The sequence below is a fragment of the Mixia osmundae genome (assembly GCF_000708205.1).
Source record: "Mixia osmundae IAM 14324 unplaced genomic scaffold scaffold_2, whole genome shotgun sequence".
Classification (NCBI taxonomy): Eukaryota; Fungi; Basidiomycota; class Mixiomycetes; order Mixiales; family Mixiaceae; genus Mixia; species Mixia osmundae.
The window spans coordinates 857035-873532 of NW_014575562.1; the positions used below are offsets into that span (position 1 = coordinate 857035).

At 55.2% G+C, this 16498-nt stretch overlaps 9 protein-coding genes across 9 annotated transcripts; 5 read left to right on the forward strand and 4 right to left on the reverse strand.

Moving 5' to 3' along the window:
- Nucleotides 1-74: 74 nt before the first annotated feature.
- On the reverse strand, nucleotides 75-2249 carry L969DRAFT_85334 (uncharacterized protein). Its single transcript, XM_014714645.1, has 3 exons — nucleotides 2183-2249; nucleotides 1757-2124; nucleotides 75-1695 (listed from the first exon to the last, which is right to left on the reverse strand). The coding sequence occupies exons 2-3, from the start codon at nucleotides 2113-2115 to the stop codon at nucleotides 111-113; spliced, it is 1944 nt and encodes a 647-aa protein (XP_014570131.1). The 5' UTR covers nucleotides 2116-2124; nucleotides 2183-2249; the 3' UTR covers nucleotides 75-110.
- A 144-nt stretch (nucleotides 2250-2393) lies between these two features.
- On the forward strand, nucleotides 2394-3089 carry L969DRAFT_85335 (uncharacterized protein). The gene is made up of 2 exons (XM_014714646.1): nucleotides 2394-2768; nucleotides 2822-3089. The coding sequence occupies exons 1-2, from the start codon at nucleotides 2465-2467 to the stop codon at nucleotides 2962-2964; spliced, it is 447 nt and encodes a 148-aa protein (XP_014570132.1). The 5' UTR covers nucleotides 2394-2464; the 3' UTR covers nucleotides 2965-3089.
- Nucleotides 3090-3237: 148 nt separating this feature from the next.
- Nucleotides 3238-3824, forward strand: L969DRAFT_92769 (uncharacterized protein; the record flags this gene model as incomplete). Its single annotated transcript, XM_014714647.1, has 2 exons — nucleotides 3238-3698; nucleotides 3749-3824. 2 exons carry the CDS (start codon nucleotides 3238-3240, stop codon nucleotides 3822-3824), a joined length of 537 nt encoding a protein of 178 aa, XP_014570133.1.
- A 582-nt stretch (nucleotides 3825-4406) lies between these two features.
- Nucleotides 4407-4993, forward strand: L969DRAFT_92770 (uncharacterized protein; the record flags this gene model as incomplete). The annotated part of the gene is made up of 2 exons (XM_014714648.1): nucleotides 4407-4867; nucleotides 4918-4993. 2 exons carry the CDS (start codon nucleotides 4407-4409, stop codon nucleotides 4991-4993), a joined length of 537 nt encoding a protein of 178 aa, XP_014570134.1.
- Nucleotides 4994-5065: 72 nt separating this feature from the next.
- On the reverse strand, nucleotides 5066-5860 carry L969DRAFT_15565 (uncharacterized protein; the record flags this gene model as incomplete). The annotated part of the gene is made up of 1 exon (XM_014714225.1): nucleotides 5066-5860. The coding sequence occupies one exon, from the start codon at nucleotides 5858-5860 to the stop codon at nucleotides 5066-5068; it is 795 nt and encodes a 264-aa protein (XP_014569711.1).
- A 96-nt stretch (nucleotides 5861-5956) lies between these two features.
- L969DRAFT_92772 (uncharacterized protein) lies at nucleotides 5957-6591 on the forward strand (the record flags this gene model as incomplete). The annotated part of the gene is made up of 6 exons (XM_014714649.1): nucleotides 5957-5988; nucleotides 6039-6086; nucleotides 6138-6160; nucleotides 6215-6289; nucleotides 6355-6377; nucleotides 6427-6591. 6 exons carry the CDS (start codon nucleotides 5957-5959, stop codon nucleotides 6589-6591), a joined length of 366 nt encoding a protein of 121 aa, XP_014570135.1.
- Nucleotides 6592-6623: 32 nt separating this feature from the next.
- On the reverse strand, nucleotides 6624-8510 carry L969DRAFT_85339 (uncharacterized protein). Its single transcript, XM_014714650.1, has 14 exons — nucleotides 8429-8510; nucleotides 8292-8340; nucleotides 8151-8230; nucleotides 8018-8095; nucleotides 7949-7961; nucleotides 7839-7901; nucleotides 7697-7783; nucleotides 7519-7651; nucleotides 7462-7473; nucleotides 7326-7415; nucleotides 7179-7276; nucleotides 6978-7132; nucleotides 6790-6921; nucleotides 6624-6733 (listed from the first exon to the last, which is right to left on the reverse strand). The coding sequence occupies exons 1-14, from the start codon at nucleotides 8453-8455 to the stop codon at nucleotides 6692-6694; spliced, it is 1059 nt and encodes a 352-aa protein (XP_014570136.1). The 5' UTR covers nucleotides 8456-8510; the 3' UTR covers nucleotides 6624-6691.
- L969DRAFT_71183 (uncharacterized protein) lies at nucleotides 8094-15622 on the forward strand. The gene is made up of 10 exons (XM_014714651.1): nucleotides 8094-8636; nucleotides 8683-9881; nucleotides 9931-10065; nucleotides 10113-10514; nucleotides 10569-11003; nucleotides 11069-11130; nucleotides 11404-12191; nucleotides 12242-12663; nucleotides 12720-13208; nucleotides 13260-15622. The coding sequence occupies exons 1-10, from the start codon at nucleotides 8570-8572 to the stop codon at nucleotides 15468-15470; spliced, it is 6210 nt and encodes a 2069-aa protein (XP_014570137.1). The 5' UTR covers nucleotides 8094-8569; the 3' UTR covers nucleotides 15471-15622.
- A 65-nt stretch (nucleotides 15623-15687) lies between these two features.
- On the reverse strand, nucleotides 15688-16463 carry L969DRAFT_92775 (uncharacterized protein; the record flags this gene model as incomplete). The annotated part of the gene is made up of 5 exons (XM_014714652.1): nucleotides 15688-15727; nucleotides 15783-15870; nucleotides 15925-16059; nucleotides 16122-16236; nucleotides 16305-16463. The coding sequence occupies 5 exons, from the start codon at nucleotides 16461-16463 to the stop codon at nucleotides 15688-15690; spliced, it is 537 nt and encodes a 178-aa protein (XP_014570138.1).
- Between the last annotated feature and the right edge of the window lie 35 nt (nucleotides 16464-16498).

Below are 16498 nucleotides of genomic sequence, written 5' to 3' on the forward strand. Positions count from 1 at the left end.
TAAGGTAATCAGCGCGCTCAGAAAAGTCTTCGCAAAGCACGTCAGTCAACACAGGATCTTTACATCACACATCATGCATTTTCTATGAACAGCTAGCTGACCATGACCGTTTAGTCGACTTCCTCTACGCTTGGGCCGTCATCTGCGGCCGGCGCACCGCCCGGCGCACCTCCTGGGAAACCTGATGGCATACCGCCCGCACCGCCAGCGCCAGCGCCGTATAGCTTCATCATGATCGGGTTTGCCTTGCCCTCGAGCTCCTTTTGCTTCTCCTTGTATTCGTCGGTGGAAGCTTCTTGGGAGGCATCGAGCCATTCTATGGTCTCCTTGATCATCTCCTCGAGAGTGGTCTTATCTGACTCTTCGAGCTTCGACTTGAGCTCGTCCGACTCGATCGAGTTGCGCAGGTTGTAAGTGTAAGATTCTAGGCCGTTCTTGGCGGATACCCGCTCGGTCGCAGCCTCGTCTTCCGCCTTGTACTTCTCGGCCTCGGAGACCATTCGGTCGATCTCTTCCTTGCTCAGACGACCCTTGTCGTTGGTAATGGTGATCTTGTTGGACTTGCCAGTCGTCTTATCGGCAGCAGAGACGTTCAAGATACCGTTTGCGTCAATATCAAAGGTAACCTCGATCTGGGGCACGCCTCGTGGCGCAGGTGGGATACCCGAGAGCTCGAACTTGCCGAGCAGGTTGTTATCCTTTGTCCGGGCGCGCTCGCCTTCGAAGACCTGGATGAGCACACCTGGCTGGTTGTCCGCAAAGGTGGAGAAGATCTCGCTCTTCTTCGTTGGCACGGTCGTGTTGCGAGGAATGAGCTTGGTCATGACACCACCAGCAGTCTCGATACCGGTAGACAGAGGCGCGACATCGAGCAGCAGCAAGTCTTGAGTCTTCTCTGAGGTGTCACCGGACAGGATGGCTGCCTGAACGGCGGCACCGTATGCGACAGCCTCGTCAGGGTTGATCGATCGGTTGGGCTCCTTGCCGTTGAAGAAATCGGAGACGAGCTTCTGGATACGTGGGATACGAGTGGATCCACCGACGAGAACGATCTCGTGGACGGAGGACTTGTCGATCTTGGAGTCGCGCAGGACCTTTTCGACTGGCTCCATGGTGCCTCGGAATAGATCCTGGCAGAGTTCTTCGAAACGAGCACGGGTGATTGAAGTGTAGAAGTCAATGCCCTCGAAGAGCGAGTCAATCTCGATGGTCGTCTGAGCAGCTGACGACAGCGTTCGCTTCGCTCGCTCGCAAGCAGTACGAAGACGTCTGAGCGCACGAGCGTTGGACGAGAGATCCTTCTTGTTCTTGCGCTTGAACTCTTGCACAAAGTGATTGACGAGACGGTTGTCAAAGTCTTCACCACCAAGATGGGTGTCACCGGCAGTCGCCTTGACCTCGAAGATACCTTCCTCGATAGTCAGCAGAGAGACATCGAATGTACCACCACCGAGATCGAAGATGAGGACGTTCTTCTCGCCCTCGGCCTTCTTGTCGAGGCCGTAGGCGATGGCAGCAGCGGTGGGCTCATTGATGATACGGAGAACGTTGAGGCCGGCGATGACGCCTGCATCTTTTGTCGCTTGACGCTGCGAGTCATTGAAGTAGGCCGGCACGGTGACGACGGCGTTCTGAATGGACTGGCCAAGGTAAGCCTCTGCAGTCTCGCGCATCTTGAGCAAGACCATGGATGAACTGCAAGCGACCGAGCGAGTCAGTATTGCCCCTATCAAGGCATGAGCACAGAGAAACGTACATTTCCTCGGGAGTGAAATCCTTCTTCTCGCCACGATAGTCGACCTCGATGATGGGCTTGTCGCCAGCAGCGGGCTTGACCTTGAAAGGCCAGTGCTTCATGTCGGACTGAACCTCGCTGTCTGCGAACTTGCGTCCGATCAATCGCTTGGCGTCGAAGACGGTGTTGTGTGGGTTCATGGCGACCTGATTCTTTGCGGCATCGCCAATCAGTCGCTCAGAGTCTGTGAAGGCAACGTAAGATGGCGTGGTGCGGTTGCCCTGGTCGTTGGCGATGATCTCGACTCGGTCATTCTGCCAGCATGCGACGCAAGAGTAGGTCGTGCCGAGATCGATGCCAATAGCTTTTCCTGTGGCCATGATGTCTGTCTGGCTTATAGCATATGAGCTCGGACTCGGAGAGCTGTCGAGTATGTGTGCAGCGTACCTTTGATGCTCTATATATGACAGTATACGTATGCGCTTGTACTCGTGGACAACGCTTTCGCAATAGGTTGAGGAGAGAGATGCGCGCGAACTTCTCGACTTTATCAAAATTTCCAGTGGCGCGAGAAACTTCGAGCGAGTTCCACATCCCCGCATGCCCCGTAGGATACGTCAGGGTCTCTGTGCGACGTGTCACGTCTACTTGTGCCAGGATGCGCTCGTCTTGGTCTCGTCCCCTTGTGTTGCCTTTCCATCCACAAGCACGAGCATACTAGTAGCCGTCATGCGCGCATCGATTACGACTGCTGCACTTGTATTCGTACGATGTATCGCAAGCGCACAGACGCAAACATTCAACAAGCGCGTCGGACTCGAGCCGACGCTCGACTGCATACTCACTGCCAAAGTCGTCACTGCTGATCCGGCCATGCCCAAGTCAGCCGTCTACCCGCTTGTGTTGCATCGCGATCAGGCTCAGCAGCTGTACACCTCTATGGACCTCACAGGATTTAAGCTCAACGATCCCCAGCCCTACAATGCTGTTGACCAACAGATCATGGGTGACGCGGTGACGACAATCTTCACGGGTATGCCGTGACTGAAAGTCGCTTGCTTGCAAGCACTCACAAGTCGCACGTAGCAAATGCCACTGCTCTCACCGGCCCGCCAAAGCTCTCATACTTCTTCCTCCAGATCGCTCTCTACTACACCCAAGGCAAGTCAGACCTGCAATACGAAGTCGAGCAAGCCGCCGCATACGGCCTTTTGGGAAACGCCGGCTAGTCCGTCGAATTAACACCCTGACCTGAATCGAGCTAAATCTCGTCATAACAGCGTGCCGACACAGCCAACGGGCGGCGCTTACCCATATAGCATGACTTGCAATGGCGCTTCCGTGCCGATCCATGCCGATTCATAGGCATCCTCCTGTTTGCGTGTAGCCAATGCACCGCGTATCAGCGACGATGTAACGCAGCGTCAGAACGTGCTGTGCAACTTGTGATGTTCTTTCCAGATCCTGCTTCTTGCTCGCCAAAGAGTTACCAGGTAGCAGAGATGATCCGCACTTTCGCTGTCGCCGCCGTCCTCGCCGCCCTGGCATTGTCCTGGTCAGCATCCGGCTCACCTGCCGNTTCGCTCTCCAAGAGATTTGGTCTCGAGCCTGAGCTCAACTGCTGGCTCGAGACCAAACTGGTCTCGAACGATCCNGAAGTGCCCAAAACGGCATACTACAATATGATCTTCCACCGTGATGCTACTTCGCAGCGCTATACCTCAATGGATCTTGTCGGCTTCCAAGTCAACGATCCTGCCCCCTTCAAGGCCGTCACACAGCAAAATCTCCAATCTGGCCGTGTGTTGACTACCTTTGTTGCCAATGCGACCAAGACAGACATGCCGCCCAAGTGGTGCTACTGGTTCCTTGACATCGGACTTTACTACACGCCAGGCAAAGACGACCTTTCCTACCGACTTTTCAACGGTATTGCTTGGTCACAGTACGGTCCTGGCAACGGGTAAGGACCTTCAATCCAGCGCATTATGTTCACTGAAGTCGTGCTCACAGTATCCCGTGGGCGGACAGCAACCCTTATGGCATGACTTGTGATAATGGCGCCGTCGTGCCAATTCATCAAGGATAGCCCCGTACCGACGCCCTTCGGAGATGATGCATCGATCGGGGTTCACTAGTCCTCCCGCGAGAATGCGCAATGTAGTCGTGCGCATGAGCATAGCCTTGGCGGAATACTAAAGCTCGCTCAAGGCGACGGAAGGGTCACGTGATAGCGTCTGATATCGCGTAAGCCTGTGATATAGTATGCGTGCATCTTCGAATCGAGCACTTACAATCCACCATGAGGTGATCGCATATGCTTCTGTGGACAGCAGGCTTGTAGCATGCCAGGTGCGACAGCCGCTGAATATGGTATGGCGGGAAAATCCCCGCATGGTCGCCCAGCATGACACTGGACTTGCCTCTAACATAAATCTCGTCATAATTGCGCACATTTGCAGCCGACTGGCGGTACTCATCTATACAGCATGACCTGTAACGGCGCTTCCGTGACCAACTATGCCGACTTGTAGGCAGCCTCCTCTTTGCGTGTAGCCAATGCACCGCGTATCAGCGACGTTGTAACGCAGCGTCAGAACGTGCTGTGCAACTTGTGATGTTCTTTCCAGATCCTGCTTCTTGCTCGCCAAAGAGTTACCAGGTAGCAGAGATGATCCGCACTTTCGCTGTCGCCGCCGTCCTCGCCGCCCTGGCATTGTCCTGGTCAGCATCCGGCTCACCTGCCGTTTCGCTCTCCAAGAGATTTGGTCTCGAGCCTGAGCTCAACTGCTGGCTCGAGACCAAACTGGTCTCGAAGGATCCCGCAGTGCCCAAAACGGCATACTACAATATGATCTTCCACCGTGATGCTGCTACGCAGCACTACACCTCAATGGACCTTGTCGGCTTTCAAGTCGGCAACCCTGCCCCCTTCCAGTCGGTCACGCAGCAAAATGTCAAATCTGGTCAGGTGTTGACAACCTTTGTTGCCAATGCGACCAAGGCGGACATGCCTGTCCAGTATAGCTATTGGTTTGTCTCCGTCGGACTCTTCTATACGCCGGGCAAAAACGACCTTTCCTACCGACTTTTCAATGGTATTGCTTGGTCACAATCTCGAGACGGAAACGGGTATGGACGTTTGATTCAGTGCATTATTTTAACTGAGGTCGAGCTCACAGTATCCCGTGGGCGGACAGCAACCCTTATGGCATGACCTGTGATAATGGCGTGGTCGTGCCGATCCATCAGTTCTAGTCGCAATCCTCCGGACAGGGCAGATGATCCATGAATATGGCCGGCTCGCGTGAAGGTATGCATAATAGTCGATTACATGAGCATATTCTTGGCGAGATCTGGACCAAAGCTCGCCCAATTCGCTTTGAACCGGAACGCCATAACTTCATCGAGCTCGAGCCACGTCGGCTTTGATGACAAGACATTGCTAGATACTGCAGGCGTCAGGAGCGCAGCATTGATCTTGATACTGCCCTGGTATCGTTTCACGGGCAGAAGTGGGTTCTCCAGATCGAACTCGAATCGGCTAGCTTTCGCACCCATCTTCTGATGCCACCATGGACCTTGCATCATCTTGACTGTTTCTTCGCACGTGACACGAGGTGAGGAAGTGCTCGGCGCATCTGCAAGCTTGAGATCGGCTACGAGGACATTCATGGCATCATATTGAAGGTGATCATCGACAGCGACAGACTCTGTTGGTGCTCGCGGGGGAGTGAACGAAGTCGAGAGACAATGCAGACCTGGCGTGACGTTGCCAGACTTTGCAAGCATTGTTGAGTCAAAGATGACCGTGTGCTTGTAAGTATAAGGCATCGAGGCCATATCTCGATCAGACGAGCCGCCGGAGCGCATCCCCTTGAGACTCGGATGACAGCAGTAGGGGACTTCGATCTTGCATTCTTGCATATGTAGACCGAGCACGCTCGTCAGCATGATGCCGACCTTCTGCTGCCGCCCGAGCAGCAGCAGGACAATGTGCTCATCGTCGCCTAGGCCGAAAGAGCTCGGCAACGGCAGCAGCGTCACATCGTCTGGTAACGCGGCTTGTACTTGCTTCTTCGGCAACCGCACAGGCCCAGCAATGACATCGTATATACCATGCATGACTGGCTGTGTCGCGAGTCGACGACTGCGCCTGCTCGCGATCGCGCAAAGTGGCGCTGCAACGATTTAGAGTTTCCGAAGTCCCTTTATAATGAGATGGCGTCCCCAATTAGCAATGACGTCGAGTTGTTCTATGTCTGGGGAGGCACAAGTCTACACCGCCGTCACTGCATTCTAGCATCCCACAAGCCTTTTACTCGCAAGCAACAAACAACCACTATGGGTGGTCAGTCAGTCTCGAGTTGCATTCGCCAGACACTGACATTCCGAATTGCAGTCGTCTGCTCATCACTTGCTTCCGTCCGTATCCACTTCGTCCACGCTGTGTCCGCTATCTGACATTGGCGCGAACAGGTTTTCGCCGCTATCGGCAATGCCATCACTGGCCTATTCTCGCTCATTGCACGCTTCTTGATCGCAATCGTCAATGTAAGCCCACGCTCAGCGTTAATCCATGCTGGGCTGTGCTGACTTCTACCCTCTGTTTTCCGCAGGCCATAACAAGTGTCTTTGTCACGTAAGCTCAGCTATAATCAGGAAGGTAGTCCAACTGACATCGCTCACAGTATCTGCGACGGTATCGGAAGCTGTCTATGCTGCAATGGCCACAGCGGTCGTCGAACAGGCGGTCGTCGGTCTCGCAGGGTCGTCTAGGCACAGACTCGATCAAGATACCCCCCTTGTGCAAACAGACCACAGCTAGATCTGCTCTGCTGACGACCAACCTGTAGTCTTTTCATTATCTCACTAGCTGTGCCCCGGTGCAAAGATACACGCAGCAATTCCCGTTGTACAATCAATGTCAAGCCCATCTTCGCAAACAGACAATCTCTAGGCTGTCCGTGAGACGGCCAGCACGTTCTGCACGTCTTCCTGTGAGCGTGCTGCGTCAGGAAAATTTCAAAGTTGAGACGAGTGTGGATTCCCACGTTTTCGGCATCGTGCTTGCCCAATAAGACCTGCTTCTTGAGCTCCTTCTCTTCTGGTGAGAGATGCGAGTCGTCTTTGCGCATGCGACCGCCCGTCGTAAAGCGAACGCTCCACATGGCCTTGCGCAAGGTCTGTCAAGTCCCGAATGTCAGCATCGGGCGAGCAGCTGGTATTGCATGCAACTCGCCTTCTTGGCGTCGAATTGACGCCGCAGATTGGGCAACAGGTCGCGCTCTTGACTGTCGTCCTTGTCTGCTTGCAGCCAGGGATGCTCGAGACATTGGTCTGCAGTCGGTCGTTTTGACTGGTCTACAGTCAAACAGCTTGAGATAAAGTCGCGAGCTGTCACTTCGTGAGCAAGATTTGCATCTTACGGAGACCTACTGACCGGTCTGCGATACGCCATGCCAGTACTCCTTAGGCTCAAAAGTGTAATCGGCTTTGCAGATTGCGCTGATTTCTTCGGGTTGCGAGTCGCGGTCAAATCTTTCAATTGTCATCAGATCAGTATTCGTCGCTAGCAAGACAGCCGTACGGTGTATAGCCTGCAAGCAGGAAGTAGCTGATGACACCGATCGCCCAAATGTCTACTGGCTTCGTGTGCCCCTCTTTGCGGAAGATCTCCCTGCACAGAAATCAGCTGACGCATCGACGATAGCCATCGAACGAACGGCGCCATATATCTGCGAACAAGTCAGCGCGTCACCAGTCGCTATGTGTCGACGCACCCCGGAGTACCACATGTAGTTGTCAAGACTGTAAATTGTGAATCGTCTATCACGCGACTGAGTCCAAAGTCGGCAATGAGCAGGTCTGAATCTTCTTCTTTCGAACGAAACAGCAAGTTCTCGGGTTTCAAGTCTACGTGATGTCAGCCTTGCGCTGGCCTGGCTCTTCACGGCATACCTCTGTGAACGATGCCTTGGTGATGCAGATAAGATGTAGCTTGGCAGATGATTTTGATCAAGTGAGCAGCGTCGCGTTCGTAGTATGCTACAACGGCAGCATGTCAGCAAGCCGGAGTGGGGCGGATCGGAGCGAGACTGACATCCTTTGGCGCATATTCTGTCAAAGAGCTCGCCGCCGGTACAGAGGTCCGTGACAAGATAGACTGCGTCTTCTCAGTCTTGTTCTTCTGCAGACAAGTAGTTCACACACGATTGTTGGCAGTCTGGACACGCTTGTATCAGCTCGAGCAGTCAAGGAAGCTCGAGAGCAGCAACGCACCTCAAAGTAGTCGCGCAAAGTGAGGATGTTTGGATGGCCTTCAGAGATCTTTTTGAGCACATTGATCTCGTTCCTCACCTGTTCCATGACTGCATCCAGCACCTGTCTCTACTGAGACATGCACAGCACGGACCATGTGCTCTCTGCCCGACATGAGACGCTTGTTGATCACTTTGACAGCGTACATCTTGCCCGTCTCGATATGCACGGCCTCTGGACGAGCAGCATGAGCCTACATGAGCATCTTGCAACCTAGCCGACCAGTCGAGCATACGTTTGACGACGGCATAGGTGCCCTGACCGAGAACCTGCCCAGTCTTGTACTGCACACGTCAATGCAGTCAGAAGAGAGTCATGATGTCGTGCTGGCGCCGATGAGGGCCGCTCGTCGACTTGGAGGAAGCCACTGACCTGACATGGGACTGTTGATGGTGCCATGATGAGCCAGCTGAGCAGTCCAGTAGCGAGTAGTCGAGTTGCCGGTACGCGGTGCGGTGCGCGTGCCAAAGTGCAAGCAAGCAAGCAAGCAAGCAAGCCAGGAGTCAGCGGCCAATGGCAGCACCAGACGCTGAGTACGGCGTCTACCGCATTCTCGAAGCTGGCGTCCAAGGTCTATCACGTAAGTCTGCCGCCCAGGTGAGTAAGCCGAGCTGACAGCAGGGTAGAATTCGTACACGAGCGCAAGCTAGTCCGTGAGGCGCCTTTAGCATCCCTCAAGGATGCAAGACTGGGCATAGACGCGGATCATTACATCAGAGGTCTTCTGGATGCGTCCAGAGCACGAGAGCCATTCGTCGCAGCGATTGGCGGCGCACCCCAAGCGCTCATTAGCCAATTCGAGCAGGAGCTCAGGCTGCTCGAGATGCACAAGATCAAGCCCGTCTTTGTCTTCTCTGGCGTACCCTACCTTGGCAAGGAGCGGCCCTTTGCAAAGGACAACGTTCGGGCACAGAAGCGCTTCCAGGGATGGGCAGGCTGGGAGAAGAGCAACGCCGATTTGGCCAAACAGATGTTCAGCGAGAGCGACTCTATCCTCGCGCCAAACGTACTCAGACTCATCTTCAGACTCTTCAAACAACGACATGTCGAGTACATCGTTGCACCCTATGCCGCCACTGCGCAGCTCGTCTACCTCGAACGACACCAGAAAGGCTACGTCAACGCGCTCTGGGGCACGACGGATCTCTTCCTGTACGACATTGACCGCATCATCCTCGATATGGATCTCAAAGGCGACACGTTCACTTTTGTCTCGCGCGCAAGCATCTGTGAAGCTCTCCAGCTCACTGCAGATCAGTTGCTCGACTTTTGCATTCTAGTGGGCTCAGAGGTCTCGCGACCGTTTCCCGTTCTCGCGCCTGATGCACCATTCAGACAAGCCCACGACTTCATGCGACAGTATCGCTCAGGCACAAGTATCGTCATGAGCTTCGCCGATCACCCGCTCGTGCGAGCGGAGAACTACCTCGATCTGTTCTGTCGCGCGCAAACGCTCGTTCGCCATGCACTCGTTCTGTCTGCCGAAGAAGGCCGCGTCATGCCCATCGGTATGGCAAGGATACCTCCCGCACCTCTACCACCGCCAACAGGTGCAGACGTTCCCTCGGATCTACATGAAGTCTTTTCGCATCGATTACCGGACGAGTTGTACTATCACATGTGCCGCGGCCTCATCACTGCGCCGCCGCTCGCGGTGCTGACCGATGGTGCATGGCCTGAGCCAGTTCCGCTGTGCGGAGGCGAGACTGACGATTACAAGCGCTTTGTCAAAGACTACCTCATGGAGAGTCCACAAGGCCCACGATGTGTCTCGCTCGCATTGCTCACGTCTGTGCTCAATTCGTACTGGAGCAAGAAACCCTTGGTATGTGCCAGCAAGTGTATCGAAGTAATGCTGACGTCTGCCTGCGAAGATGGCGGTATACTACTTTAACCCAAAGGGCTCGCCAATCCCGCACAACTCTAGAGAGACGGTAGCTATCGTGGATCGCACCGCTGGCTGGAACGTCAACATGAGCGTCATCGACGATGAGCTACGACGGCAGAGCGTAAGTGAGTCTGGTCTACTACTGTACTCTCGCTTACAGAATGGCAGTCTTCGACCATTGACATCCTCCTCTGTCTCGGCGCCACGTCAACAAACAGTCTAGCAGCACGCACGAAGACATCTCCTGGCGAAAAGCCACTTGATAAGAAGGATGAGATTGTGGCCAATGTTCTGTGGCGCTTCCTCGAAATGCGTAGTCTGCTCACTTCATCACACCAGCATACGCCCTACGCCAAAGCACTCCTCGCATCTCTCAAGCTAGCAAAAGTCAACGACAAGTTCCAGGAGCCACTCTACCTCGCAATCGAGCTCATCCGTGCCAATGTACTTCACGGCGGCAAGTACGGTGGTCGTACCTGGTCAGGCGGGCCCATAGCGACCACAGAAGCCGAAAAGCGCAATATGCTTCTCTTCATGCGCTCCGTCAGCATTGTCCCAATGAGCTATCTAGTAAGCAGCCGCGGAGCTTTGGCGAGCTGCAGCTGATATGGCATACGTCGCCAGAACGAAAGTTACCGAGCGCAGCTATCGCGCGAACTGATCGTCTTCAACTCCTTCCTGACTGCCATGTCACGATCGCTCAGGACAATGATCGAATGCACAGTCGTCCACTTGCTTCTGCACGGCGACGGCAAACGAGTGCGAGACGACTTCCTCGAGATCTCACTCTCATTACCCTTCCAATGCGACACTTCGACTGGCACAGGTATAATGCTCAAAGGCTACGTTGACGCCGTGACAAAGATTGCAAGTCTACAAGGCGTCGATACAGCTTCCTTCCGTGTGCCCAAGACAGGCAGCAAGGGTGACCTTACGTACGACGAGAGCGATGCGGGCAAATCGATCAAGGATCAGGTCAAGTCTATGCTCGTTGCCAACTTCACGACCGTCAAGAACGTCACGGCCGAGCTTGACCGCGCCTTCCGCTTCTGGCACTGCGTGAGTGATGGTTCCCTTACGCACGCGTTGAAGCTGTGTCTGATGCTGGAATCGACTATCTGCAGCTCTTGCAAGCGGTCACGGTGCTCAATGAGGAGAAGGTGATTCCCAAGGAGCTCTATGAGCAGTTCAAGTCCACCGATGAGTGGCTCATACCGTTCAAATAGAGTCTACTCGATCTCGATGCATCGAAGTGCGTCACCACAAATCACGGGACTGTGCTTGAGCGCGACGCGACGAGCCTAAATCGACTACGCGTTGATTAATGAATCAGCGACTTTTCGAGCTGAGTATCGGCCTTCCGCACACAACACAGCGTGAAGCTCTGGTAGACGCAGAGGACCGTAGGTCAATCGAAGAGTCCTAGGAAGGGGACCCAGTGCGGTTCCATCGAGCGCAGTGCCGACTTTGCAAGGCACGTCTCGACCAGACCCGGCTTTGCGCGTCTCCCTCTACCTCGCGCCTGCAGCCCGGTGTGGCAGCCGAGGCGCATCTACCGGTCGCATACGATTGCACAGCTTGCACTCGAGGCAGCGATGACGACGACACACCAGCTGACGCTACCTAGTGGCTTCGGCCACGCAGATTTGCCGCTAGACCGCGTCAAGTCGCCAACGTCCAGCCAGCGCGACCAGGTCAAGGCCGTTTTCGCCATGCAAGAGTCGAATCAGACTACGGACGAAGCTGAAGGCCCCTTTCTGCCGGAAGATGAGGTTTTTGTGCCTATCGATGGATCTACAGAAGACGCTGGCTCGGAAGAAGATGAAGGAGAAGCAATGGATGAAGTCGATCAGATGCGAACGCCTTCGCTTGTTCACTCTACAAGGGCGAGCAGATCGACGCGTCAGGCTGGCTATTCATCAAGCTCTTGTCCACCTTCGTCCGCCCTGGCGGGACAGCATGATCGCGCTCGCCGAGCAATGCTGACGAGCAGCAGCCCGATGGTACAGACTCCGCTGCAGCATCAAAATCATCCTCAGGCTCGACCTGACGTGCCATCCTACCCCGGACACGAGCCGAGCGCTCAGAGCAAAGAAACGAAGACATTCCAATTCCCGGCTGCCCATTATCAACCGACGCATATGCTCGCCCGCAATCAGCCTGCACCACGCGCGACCACACCGATGCCTTCGCTCGCCGACGGCACTGATCTGGAAGAAAATGTTTTCGATTCTATGCGCGCCCCGGGTAAGCCGAGTCGCGGCTATCATTGAGTGAGGCTAATGCACACGCAACAGCCATGCGAGGCCCGGCTCCCTCTGCGAACAGCCTGATCAAGTCGAATACCTCCGCCGAGACTGGCGAGCCCTCTGCCCTCGAACGGGCACTACAGATGGGCCTCTCAGTCGAGCAATATCAACAAGCGAAAGAACGCATCACGCGCTTCCTCGCCGGGGACGGCAAGAAGGGCGTCTCGCCAGAGACGAACCATTCATATAGTACAAACGCAGATGTCGCGCTGCAGAGAGCAGCTGCCACTGCTCATGCGGTACATGGCTTCGCTAGGTCAAGCCCAAGTAAGCCACTCGGCGCTGCCAAACACACGCACACCAAGTCGAAGCTCAGTCTGAGCAAGAGCCGTCCCCGGCGACTAGACGACGAGCTGATTCACAAGGGTAGGCTCGACTCTGCCTTCACACTGAAGTCAAAGAACGGACAAGTCAGTCATGGCCTGAAACTGAATGATATGCTAGAATTGACCTGCGATGACCACAGGATGACGGAGTGCCAACGACGCCCTCGTTCCCGCGCAGAACGCCGTTGCAAGCTCCGGGCACGGCAGGCACGATGGATCGACTGCTCAGCGCAAGCCAGTCACACGCCCAGCACGAGTACGAGCCGGATAGCGACGGCGAAGAAGCTGACCTCGTCAGTGAGCTTGCCTCAATGGTTACGCCTCAGACTGTGACGCATTCTGCGCACGCCTCTACGTCAAGCGACGGTCAGGACGTCTTTGCTCTGCCACGATCAACGTTGGGCCATAAGAGAACCCGCTCTCGTACCGCACCACCCGAGGAAACCGCTTCACATCGTCTCACTGCATCTCATCGAGCTATACCAGGATCAGAAGCTCGCCCATCGCTGGAGACGATGGGCCGTTCCCACACGGATTGTCAGCTGAGCTCTGGTCATGTCCATTTGACACCAGGCGCATCAATGGCCACTCCTGTAGGCTCTACGCCACGTCACCTGCTGAAAGTACAAGTCAGCCAGATTGTCTTGACACTAGAAGCGTATGCTGATCATAGAATGCAGGCGTCCGAATCGGATATACCTAGTCCGCTGATGGCCCAGATCAGACAGCTTAATGAGCAATCTTACAGTCCCCTTCGTCAAATGGGTGATCTGTCTTCGCCAGCCTCACGCACATTAGGCTCGCATTACTCCTCACTGCACGGCAGTGCTCACAAGCGCACTGTTTCTCAGAACGAGCGCGAAGGCGCCTCATACCCCGGCGACCTGCTATCATCTTCGGCGCGCATGGATCACTTACTCTCGCATTTCAATCAGGTAGATCGTCGACAAGCGACCTTCGAGCAGAGCTCACCAGGCGAGTCGTATGCTTCGACTCCTGTCAATTGCGAGTCTTCGCCTGTTGTTGCGATGATCAGCCCCACAGATAAATCTAATAATATGCCGTCGCGCAAGGGCAAGGGCAGTAGGCGACCAGAATCGTACGAGCAGAGCCTCGCTCCGCAGTCCTCGCAGACATCGCATTCATCGTACTCAATGTCGGCCAAGTCAAGTCCCGAGTCGTCCTACTCTGAGCATTTGCCGCCACCCAAGCGACAAAAGGGCGCGTCGAGCAAGGCGCAACAAATCGTCGTTTCGAGCGGCGACGCTCCGGCTGTTGCACGTGGTAATGAAGTCACCGGCGGTCGGTATGGCATCCCACGACAATGGCCCCAAGGCGAAGAACGCAAGCAGAAGCCAGTGTTTAGCTACGCAGCCTTGATCGGACAGGCCATCTTTTCGACGCCGAATGCCAGGATGTCTCTTGCCGACATCTATAGCTGGATCATGAGCATCTACCCCTACTACAAGAAAGGCGATGCCGGCTGGCAAAATTCAATCCGACACAATCTCAGTCTGAACGACTGCTTCGTCAAGACGGTCAGAGGCAAAGATCAGCCTGGCAAGGGCTGCCTATGGGGTATCGCTGCCGGCACCGAAGAGCAATTCATCGATGGAGGCTTCTTCAAGCGGGGCCCGCCCGTCATGAAAAGCGCTCGCCCCAAAGCACCGAAAGCGAGTCCTGCGCCGCTCGAGGTAGCAATCGCAACAAATGCAGAACACAGCCAATGTGTCCCTGCCTTTGTTGCTAGCTCGTCGAGTCCTCAGCTGTCGCGCCCTTCGCCTGAGCTTTCGCGCAGCAGTGCAGATAAGCAAAACAAGCGCTCAAAGCAGCTCAAGTCTGGCGTGCTACCTACGCCTAGCTACGCCTCGCCGCCCGCATCTCTCGATCATACAGCCCGCAGATCAGAGCGTTACGCTGACGACGATGATAATGCCATGCGACAGAAGCGCGCTCGAGTCTTTGGTCGAACTCAAGCAGAGGCTATAAGCTCACCTGCCGTTGTCTCATCGCCGCCGTCCAATGTGCTCGGCCGGATGTCGTATCATCGTCACAGGCCATCCGTGGGCAACGATGCAGCCTCTCGCGTCTCACTGTTTCTGTCACCGCCAACGACGCCTGCTGATCTGCCAGCAGCCGATCAGGACTGTCCTACCGAGCACAAAGAACCCACCTCACCTCATCCGATGATGCTACCTGCGCACGAGATTAAGCCGGGCCCACTAGCTCGCTCGAGCTACGCTCGAGCAACGTCGCCTTCAGAGTTGCCGATGCGTCTGCCGCCCGTTTCTCCGGTCGCAGTAAATACCCACTCGCCAGTTTCATCTGTTCGTGGCAGCACAATGATGAGTAATGGCTACCAGGCTTCTCCCGGCACCAACCATTATCGACAGCGTACCTCGTCGCTGCGAAGTCCAAAGCCTTCGTCTGCTCGATTCGCTAGCACAGGTTTCACGCCTCGCCTGCCTAGCATTGCAAGCCATATGGCAGAGAATGGCGGCTCGTCTCTTCGCACGCCACCTCGCCTAGGACGCTCGTCTTTCGCCAGTCCTGCAAAGAATCGCCTGCTGCAATCTCAGAAGAGCTCGGGACAGCTGCAAAGCATCACGTCCACACCAGCTGGGCTGGTCAAGGGATACTTTGCCACTCCCGATGTCGCGGGAGTTAGTGCAGCCGCAATGGGCGAATGCGGGCCCAATGCATACGCTCACGATCCTTACGACTACGGCGGTCAGATCGAATGCGAATTAGAGCGATTCGGCGCGATCACTCAAGCCAGCGGGCACCAAGGCCACTCGCGATCGGACTCGCTGAGCCGGCCGATCTACTTTCCATCGCCGTCGCAAACGACACCTAGACTTCAGTCCCATGCGAGCTTCTCGCCATGGTAGATTTCTATTCACGAACGTGTATTCCTGTGTTGTGTCAAGGATGTATCGGATCGTCTGTAGCACTCAATGGAAGCCGTTGAGCCCATTTTGATGAATTAGTCTGATAGGACCCGCGCAGTATCGCCCTCCGGTGACACCGTCGACTGCAACACCAGCTGTCGTATCAATGCTATGCATTTGCACGATAGAGCGCTCGTCTGCCCTCTCCCTCTATGTCTTATGACTGGACCATGGAGCGCTTCTTCTCCGAGGTTGCACTATACAACGAGGCTGATTAGCAGAGATTCGGCGGAGACAAGAGCGCAAACTGACCCGGTGAATGGATCCATCTTTTGCTCGACAGCACGGTCTGTCGCAGCTTCTTGCCATTCCTTCGTCATCGTCTTGACAGGTGCAGGCGCTGTTGGTTTCAGGCTATCAGACATAGTCGCGATGCCGCTTCAAGCAAGCTCACCTCGTGATCGGACGAGCCAGAAGACGGATACAGCGGCAGCGATGGTGACCACGACGCTGACGAAGATCTTTGCACCCGCTCCAGGAGCATCTACGGGCGCTCTGGGTCCATGGGGGCCGAACGCGACATAGTAGACTGTACGTCATTCAGGCGGCCATCAGCGCCAGTCCGAGCGGCTCATCACTCTGTCGACTGACTGGCTTTCTTCTGCTCGAGCGAGAGCTCCTTCCAGTCTTTCCTTTGAAGTTCCTCGAGATGTGATGAGAGTCCCTTTTGCTCAGTGGGCGTCAAGCCGGCCCATGAGGCCTCGATCTGCCACGTCAATCACCGTGATCAGCTTTTGGGGTCTCTCTGTAGCTGTCAGTGGCAGCTCTGCGTACATTGCCGAGCTTCGGTAGGTCGGCCGCCGTCTGCGGAGCTGCAAAGTTATTGGCAGATGTCGTGGCTGCCGCTGTGGCATATCCGGACCGCAACTGAGCACTCAGCGTAGCCGTGGGTCGCAATAGGCCGACTTGACGCTGCAGCGCACGTGCAAGCATCTTGCTTCCGTCTGTAGCTCTAGCTCGTCTTGTTG